At 32.5% G+C, this 9,462-nt stretch overlaps 2 protein-coding genes across 2 annotated transcripts in view; both read right to left on the reverse strand.

Moving 5' to 3' along the window:
- The window catches only part of LOC109536876, a 23,943-nt gene that overhangs the window by 13,036 nt on the left and 1,445 nt on the right, over positions 1-9,462 (reverse strand). The gene's annotated exons all lie outside the window — the stretch shown is intronic.
- On the reverse strand, positions 709-2,694 carry LOC125504801 (3-hydroxy-3-methylglutaryl-coenzyme A reductase-like). The gene has a single exon (XM_048667309.1). It carries the CDS (start codon positions 2,398-2,400, stop codon positions 724-726), a length of 1,677 nt encoding a protein of 558 aa, XP_048523266.1. The 5' UTR covers positions 2,401-2,694; the 3' UTR covers positions 709-723.

Consider the following 9,462-nt stretch of genomic DNA (forward strand, 5'->3'; position numbering starts at 1 on the left):
GGCCAAGTGAATGATAAATATTGGAAGGAGAACAAGCCACTCGAAATGTATTACTCGTGGAAGAAAACATAGGGATTCCGGAGGGGGTTCGAATTTAAACCCCCRCAATGAAGTATTATTGTCTATTATTATTAAGATGTGATGTACTAAGTGTTRTAAATATAATATATTAATTGTTGTARGAAAATATGTCCACTATAGTTTGAATGGGCTCAATAAAACTGTACATTACAAATTATTAATTGTGTTAATGATGCAAACTTTMAGGATATTYTATGGTAAACTGGTACTTGCTAATAACATTTATTTGCAAATGTGTAGATYCTGCTAAGGTGTTGTTAAATKATGCATTACATGATGTCGGAAACTATGGAAACTATTGTTAAGAGAGTAGGTAGAAAAAGTTTCCGTTTTGGTGACTCTTGACAGTTTAGAGAAGTTTCAGTTTGATTTAAAAAAAAGACAAGTTGTAAGTTGTAACGAACCAAATCTGTTTAAAATAAATTGATCAGTATTAGAAAAGCCCGGAACCAGTTTCTTTGGAAATAGAACCGTCGTAGCGCAAATAGCTGGTAGCCTTTTGTGAGCGCGACACATGATGTATTTTGCAKTAAGCTATGAAGTTGATGAACTGCTTTTAAAAATTTTGAAACAAAYACTAGAGYGCAATRGAAARAAATGTTCTTGGAGCAGAAAYRTTAACAGCTGAGAAAGCCAAATAAATTATAGTCGAAAGAGCGAAAACATCAAATAGTAAAYATTAGGTAATCGAAGACATTTGTTTGGACACCTGTTCGGTGCATTCATGTTAGAAATTGCCCTTAAAACTAATCTTCTAAAGAAGTTATAAAMGATAAACTCACCTCTATTTGTACTGGCAACCAAACATCCTTCAGTTGTGGCCATTGGAATATAATAAAATTGGTCGTCTAGCAGCAACGGTCCTGCGACTCCTAAAGGAATCGGCACATACCCAACAACATTTTCACAACAAGTACCCATCACTTTACTATAGTCGTAATCTTTATAAGGCATAGTATGGAAGACTGATTGCTTAATCTGGTTCTCAATCATTTTACGTCTAATTTTCACTCCTCTTTCCGGGTTTTGAACAGCCTTTTCCAAGTTATACGCCGGGATATGTTTAGTGTCCACAAGCATCATGATTTCCTTATCGGAAAGTTGAGAAGCTCCACTATCAGTGCGATAAATTTCCAGGCAGCTTTGGAGGCTTCGCGACACATCAGTGTCTTTATCACTAGTGCCATCTTCAAAGTCTAGGAATTCTAAACGAAGACCTTCGGTCTGAGATTCGGCATTTATTGATGTTGTTCGAATGTGAGATCGTTTACTCTGGATGTCCTTCTTGAGTTCAATTAAAACATCTTGTTCCAGCTGTTCTTTTAATTGCTCTTTAGGCTCAAAGAAGATGAACTTGATCATTAACGTTAGTAGAAGAATAAGAATTACTATATGATCCGCACCCAGTACGAACTGTTTCATCATAAAACCATAGAAGGACGTATCATCTGAACAATCTACAGACTCTTTCAGGTTGTTAATTGACTCTTGAAACTCATCATTAACTCCCCAGCGACTATGCAGATGAACCACTAATAAGCCAAACGACATTATCAATTTCACTCTTTGCACTGCAGGATTCGATTTGTCATTTTCCTCGAGTAACTTTTTCCTTATAAACTGCTGTTTTTCTCCATAAAAATTGGAAATCCGGCCAAGCTCCAATAAGAGACTTAAACAGGCTGGATAGAATGTCATGAATATTACATAATTTACAATAACTGATAGGCTTGCAAAATATGAGAGCATTTCTAGTCTCTTTACTCCTGACAGTGTTCCTACACCGATCACCAGAGTTTCCACAAGTGTATCCAGAGTTAAAGTGGGGCCCAAGACAGACACTCCTCTAGCTATCTGCTTACTTATATCCTCCGTACTAGAAGCGGTTAAAGCAAATTGTGCTAAAGTAGCAGCTTTGGATAAGTCAATGAGCAGTAAGAAGAAAAACATAGCATCTTTGAGATCCACAAGATCGATGTGAAGAAAACTGAGCAAAGTTGAGGTAAATACGAAGCTGGAAAACACAACAAACAAGCCTGCAATCCCTAAGATGTACTTTGATCCTAAATTTTGCAAGTTTCGAAATTGATGATAACTATACATAATAGCCAGGCATCTAATAACGGTCATGAGGACCATATCAGCAGCATGAAATTGTTCTTCCAAGCAGCCACCAACACATGGGGGCTGTTTTTGTGTAACTGGGATTACCTGTTTTTCTACAGTCAAAAAACATGCTGTCAGCGTTAGCACAGCTACAATTACTTCCCAAGGATGAGTGGCACACAATTCACCATAATATCTAAATAGTTTGGACATTTTAAAACGTCGTAAAACGTTACACAGACTTGATTGTTTATCAGGAATCGTTCACTGCCACCGACTGATGCTTTTTCGAATAAAGTTCAACAACGTTATGCAATTTTTTGTGTTGCGAGAAGGGGTAAATACCTTATGTAACACTAAGTTAGTTCGATTTCACAACATTCCATTCCGCTTTCCATTTCGTACTTGAAAACTTCAAGCAGTTCTAACCCATTTGTTGCTATTTTCCAATTTTGCAAATTCGGTTTTTTAAATAATACAAGTCCGTCACTGTCACGAAACATCAACAAGCAGGTGACTTAAGTAAGATGCGTGGTTGCGACGTGAAAATTTGTCAGCAGAACCTTGGCAACAGCACATATGAGCCCCTTAAATTCAATAATTCACATCGGTCAATTTGGAAAATTGATATTAAAAAGACTACTTTTGCCTTTTAGGCATATTGAGAACGTGCTTTAAAATTAAAGTGTTTTTTTTGTTTTTACTTCATTTAAGGTTTGGTATTACCTGTCTGTCTATGATTTTCGCTTTTAAAGTATTTTTTAAATCAGCCCCTTTGAATGTACGCTTTGAAATGTGCTATGCAGTTTTACAATTTTTTACTGATATAACTTTACTTGAATTTAAAATTCATAACTATATTATTATACAATTATAACATCTTGAACATGTTTCTTAAGCGTGCTTGTCAAAGTTTTGGACTTTTATTATTTATTATTATCGCATTTTTTATGTGAAATGCACGCAAAAAAACATGATTTTATAATTGCGTTTGATTAATAATTATGCGCAATATAAATTATCATTTCTATTTCATTAGCATTTCATAGCGCATTTCCTTGACATTATGGTGGATGATTTGGCGCAACCACTGGGTGCATTTTCCAATTTTTTTTAAATAAGTTTATTTTCAATTTGTTTCAAGGTCCGAATCATGTCCCATAATGAGAACCATTTCTGCATAATTAAAACCAAACTTAATAAGGTTGCAGTGGTGATGAGAATAAATATCCACAAAAGAAACGTAAATAAATTATCAATTATTACTAATAACAATTAATTACTTAAGTAAAAGAGAATTAACAAATAAAAAACGTGCGTAAAAAGTAACAGAAAGAAAAATTGGGCAACATGTTTATGACTCATCTGATATACATATCTATATAAAGCAAGTCAGATAAACTAATACTGAAATATTTTTCCCTATTATTAATCTGTAACCAAATATGTAACTTGTTTTTTTGTTGTTCCAAGCCAAAAAAATGTTTTTTAAAATAAAAAGTGAAAACTTTTCAATATGATGATTCATTCTATCTTCGTTTGCATATAAAAATAAGATGTTTGTAATAAAATTCAAAGTTCGAAATAGTGAATTATCCTAATTAAGAAAAAAACGGAAGAGTCGGTTCATTAAAATGGTTATTTAAATAGTTTTATTTATTTTACTCTTCTGTTAACAGGTTAACAGGTTAACATTTTTGATAAAACCTACCCGCTAAAAGGCAAGTCTTTAGAAGCTCTTAACCGTTTTCGAGTGGTAAGCTCTTAGAAATTCCGATAACGCATAATTGATAATAGAGCTCCAATTCCTTGTTTGAAATTTTGAGAGCGTTTTAAATGTTAACTATTTGCTTATCGCCGCTATAGAGATTGGCAATTTCTCATAGAAACGAATTTACAACAGATATCAATCGAGATCGTCCTGATTTTTCGGAAAGGGTTTTAAGGAAAGGTTTTTAAAAATTAAAGTAGCTAACAGGGCATTCCTACATCGATCTTGGTTGTTAAAACTACATTGGTTGTTAAACCAAAAAGTCCTTTAGAAATATTTCGTACATTAAACGTGATGTTTTCAAACGTTTTCCTAGTCCTATTTAAAGGCTGGTTAAGGGCTAATTGTGACCTGGACGGGACCCTAAGTGCGTGCCAAGTTTTCACTCGAAATATCGACGGCTCGCATACCTACTAGCTTTTATTCTAGGCCTTCATCGAGCTTTAATTAACCAACTGACGACGCTTTTCCTTATAATGAAGACGAGTCGCCACTGAACCATTTCCTATTTATTAAAATTTAGCAACACACTAACGTAGGCGTGTTGTAATGCAATGATTCACCACACGTAACCGCAGGTGTATAGAACTATTCTACAATAGGAAGCAAGTAATGGGGTTCTTCAATTGTTTCTGTTATCTTTGGCTTTTGAATACCTACACCTACCTATACTTATTTCATTGGTACGATATGGTTGGCATGCGAACGCGTTTGGGCATCTAATGAGTTCGTTTTTCTGCCTTTTTTTGCGGGACGTGCGCAAGAAATGCTTGATTAAGCTTGTGTTTTATATATTTGAGTAACGTAGAAAATATACAGTTAATGTTATTTAAATACTTAAGTATAGCTATTTTCATTGGTTGAAATTGGAAGAATTAAAAATATACGTAGATAAAATGGAAAGAAAGTTCGCATATTTTTTTTTAAAACGCTACTGATTTAATTTTTCCTTCGAATGTTTCTTACATTATACCTATATAACACACAAGGAATCATCTCCAATACTTCAGCAATTCTTTTAAATTTATTTTATGTAAACTGCTCAACAAAATGAACCTCACACCGTCAAATTTGCACTAACTTTGGAAGTGGATAGATTCTGATTGCTTCGAGCGATTTTATTTCTTTTTGAAGCATTATCTTGTCCCATTTGCTTTTTGTTCGTCAGTATTTTGGTAAAAATTTAGCACGTCAGATAAATTTTCTACAGGGTGTCAAATAAAAAATGAAAAATTTCGAACAGTTTGGCATACTTACTGCTAGTTGGACAAAAATAAAGATGTTGCGATCTCAACACCAAAAGTTTAAAGATAAATCAAATAGCTCGAGACGATTTTTTAATTTTTCGGCAATTTCATCCATTTAGAGTGGAGATATAAGTCAACTGTTTGGTCTTGCAGCGATCACTTTTCTGCTCTTAGTCCGATTTTCACGATCTATTTGAAGCTTCATGAACAACTTAAGGCAAAAAACAACACTTGCWTACATGCAGAAATKAATATTTACATATAAACTCTGCATCAAAATTCAAATGAAGAGGTAAAGAAACTGGGGTRACAGGATGTTAAAGAAGGATGTAAAGTAGCAAAGAACGAAAAGACGGAAATGCATTTATTTGCTTTAAAAAAATCGTTTGCAGGTAAAAGACGTTGGAATACTGCAAGGCGAGAAACTTTTTCCCAAAACCTCTCCAAATATCTGCACTTTTTTAGTTTCATCGATTTTTGAATTAATACAGATAAAGAATGATTTAAGAGTAGGTATAGCCTTTTCCTTAAAATTCCAAAAAGCTACAATCGCATATTAAAATTTCTAACACTTTTTAAGTTTAAAYTAGCGTTCATATCGACTGGTATATCGGCGTCAAACTTCGCTGATTATTAATCAACTTTCGATAATTATTATTTGCTAAACATGTGAATAMATTCAAATTTCTTTCTTTCTTTATTCTTTTTGAATTAATTTTCAATTGTTATCCACACCGTTTACACCGTCTGTTAAATTACTAACCTTCTTCTAAACATGCATGACCTGAAGGAGAGCGATTAAAGTGAAATATTCTGAAGCTTTCAAAATAATCGTTGCAAATTTATGTAGGCAAAACACTGTCCTCAAGGTGTTATCTATTGTTAGGTGGAAATAGTAGAATGGAAATTTTACTCGATAAAATTCCATGTAAACAACATTTAAATCGTATCAGAATTGACTAAAATTGGAAACGTTTATTGACTTTTTGAAAGTGGGTAGATTCAGGTCMACTKATTTGCATTTAACTGCTTCACTAACTACGTATTGTTAATTTYATTATTTATTTAAAAACARTATCAAAATAATTAATATAAACAAAATAATACAGAGGCTGCAATTTTTTTTTTCTAWATAACTGAAGACGTWATTTTTTGAAAATAACTTTTAATGGATAATAGCCCAAAACGGGTTTAGATATTGAAGTGAATAAAGTATAGCTTATTTCTATAAAAATGTCAAATATATCATATTAAGAGGCAAAAAGTGGAAAAGTTTTTWTCAACACGTTGCTATTATCTCGTATTTTGCCCAAAAAAGTGTGTTTACGGATTTTAAACGTCTATGTTGAAGGATTTTACAATATATTGATAATTTAGTGAAAAGGTGTTCAGTTTATGAATTATTTATTTAACAATCGAAGAATATTCTTTTAAACCGYTTTTCTCTGAAATGCTTGTAATCCAGCAGTTTTGCAAATCTTYATACGCTTTATGTAGAAATTACTAATACAATTAACTATTGGAAGTATATTTTTTTGCTAAATGTTAAGTCGCATTCCATAGTAAGTCTGGGAGGTCCATCAGTCACCATTTCTTGTCTAAATTCTCATCCTGGGCACAAGCAGAGCTTATCTTGAATACACTCTACCACACTTACAGGAACTGTCTCACAATTTACATCAAATTACAAAAACAGCAAGACAAACTTTACCACTAGACAATGGCACAGACACATGGAAAATTGTAAAATACAAAAGAATGGAGAATGTGACAAGTATAAAAACAACGGTAAAAAATTGTAATTAATATGCCACCCTAATTACACTTAAATTTAAGACCAAAAACCGAACATGGCCGGGACAAAAAATCCATTAAAGCCTCCAAATATAATATAAGAAATGTTTGGATTTACTCGTTTTATCAAAATTTTCTAGTTGGAAGGTGTAATTTTTTTTGAATCATCTTGTATACTTTTATTTCACATCAAAACTTGCCCATCAAGGAATTAAAATCTACGAATGCCATTGATTTTCCGAAAAACGTTTGCTTTAGATTTTCTGGAATTTATTCCCCACTTAATCACAACTTTGTAAAGGGAGTTCCAGAAGTAATCTCTGAATGTATTTAATATTCAGCTCGCTGTTTTTTGGAAAAAAAAACGCCAATTTTTCATACCAAATTTATTTATTCAGGGTGGTCCATAAATAACTAAAGACCATAAACTTAGTTTTTTCAAATGGAAGTTTTTAAGCTCGAGTAATTTACGATGTAAAAAAGTTATTAAAAAAAAAGAATTAATAAAGCAATTTTTAACATGTAATTTTGTGAAATAAATCGGTCGAGTAACTATTGAGTCTAAGTCATTTTGTTGCCCTAAAATTGCCTTTGAGTAAATTTATTTTTAATTTCTCGCATATGGAATTATTTCAGTCACAGTGTCCGCCCTTGGAAAATGTTGTCCCTAATTGCACCTGAAAAACGACGTAAACTTATGCTAATGACTAGTAGTTGAAAAAGGGTGATCGACCGACATGAATAAAAGGGAAACACATCTGTCGTTTTTACTGCATGTTTAACGGTAAAGCCCTTCTAGTGCGCACTTTTAGTATTTAGTATGAGTATTCATTATTTTTTATTAATACCTAAATCCAATTACTACAGTTTATTTTTACAGCTATAAGATACCAAGTTGACTATTTTGGTAAGTTGAACAAAATAAAAAAAGTAAATAACATTTTTCATAATTTATTTTATAAAGTTTATTCGTTTCTAGCTGTGACTTTCATTGAAGAATTATGCTCTGAACTCGAAGTAGCCTACCAGTACAACTTACGAAAATTGTCAAATAGAGAAAACTTAATTTTTTCACCCTTGCTTCACCTCAAATGACTCAAGTGTAGTCGCGCATTTGCCCGACGGTTTAAAGTGAAGTCCTTTACAAAATACATTTGTGCTCGTATCATTTGATATTAGCGAACCGTTCGTTCGTGTAACGGACGATCGCCAATTGTTGAGTGGTCGATTTTCCATTGTTTCCATTGGCGACGCCACGATTGCGCTCACTATCAGGCGTCCCGACGCTTCTTGGACAGCTCAGTTTTGCGATTTTCGGTCAACTTTACTGTTGGTGAAATTTTTTAAACCGATCCAAAATACGGAAAATGTGATTGTTTCAGTGATAAATCAGTGATTTGTCATCGTGTGGTGAGTAAATTATTTGATTTAAATGTGCAAAACAARWTTTTCTTTAARTGTATTTTATATTTTAAACTTAAGATCCTCTAAAGRCACGTTTTTTAAATTATTTYTCCCTGGGTATGAKTCATCAAGTTTACKATTGGAAATATCTATTTTATTTGAACGTTTCGGCTTTYGAATCATCAGATTAACTKAATACATTGTATTAATTACAGATGAGGCACTATGARGTGCGCGACTTGTASTAGGTATATTTTCAAGACTTGAGTTCGGCTGTTGCTAAAACGCATATTTCGAAATTAAATTAAAATTTCAGAATAGTGACGGAAATATTTATAAAATAATTATCCCCGATATTAGAAAAACAAACTTAAAACTAATTGATCGTTAACAAACTGCTTTAATTAATTACACAAGACACTGTTATATTATACCTATATAAATTGTGCTTTTACTTAATATTGTTTTCCTAACTCTCTTCTACCTATAAGTAGTTAAATTGATCCAAAATAAGTATCACTGTCCAGTTTAAATTTCTTCAAAACTTAGGCTGAGGCTTCGTTAACCACTTTTTGGTGTGTAACACTATTTTTTTCAAAAAACTTAATCCAGCTCAGACACTCAAATAAAAAACAATTCGAAAAACTTAATTGCTATCGACCTCTGACTTTTCCAACTTTTACATAAAATTGACCACCTATTTTATTTTTATTTCAATGTGATTATTGTTTTTCAACCGGTTCTGTGGAGGACATCCAGAGGGAATCTTCTCTTAGTTAATATAGACTCTTAGCCAGAAAATACAATTTTTAAAATCATTTGAGATTTTTAACTGATTTAAAGTGTTACAGATTTGAATTGAAAATAAACAGTTTTTAAAGTAGGTATGCATATTGAGGGCAGCAAGTGTTATTATGTTGAACCTCAAAATTAAAATACATTTTCTGCGTAATTGTTGCAAATGAAAACATTGCAGCATAAACTAAAACTTATAGAAAACACTGTTAAATAAAACTGAGAATGTGTATCTAACAAAATATTTTTTTTAATTAAAATTGG

This window comes from Dendroctonus ponderosae, unplaced genomic scaffold (assembly GCF_020466585.1).
Source record: "Dendroctonus ponderosae isolate FM_Combo_2020 unplaced genomic scaffold, Dpon_F_20191213v2 Dpon_F_20191213_6, whole genome shotgun sequence".
In the NCBI taxonomy this organism is placed as follows: Eukaryota; Metazoa; Arthropoda; class Insecta; order Coleoptera; family Curculionidae; genus Dendroctonus; species Dendroctonus ponderosae.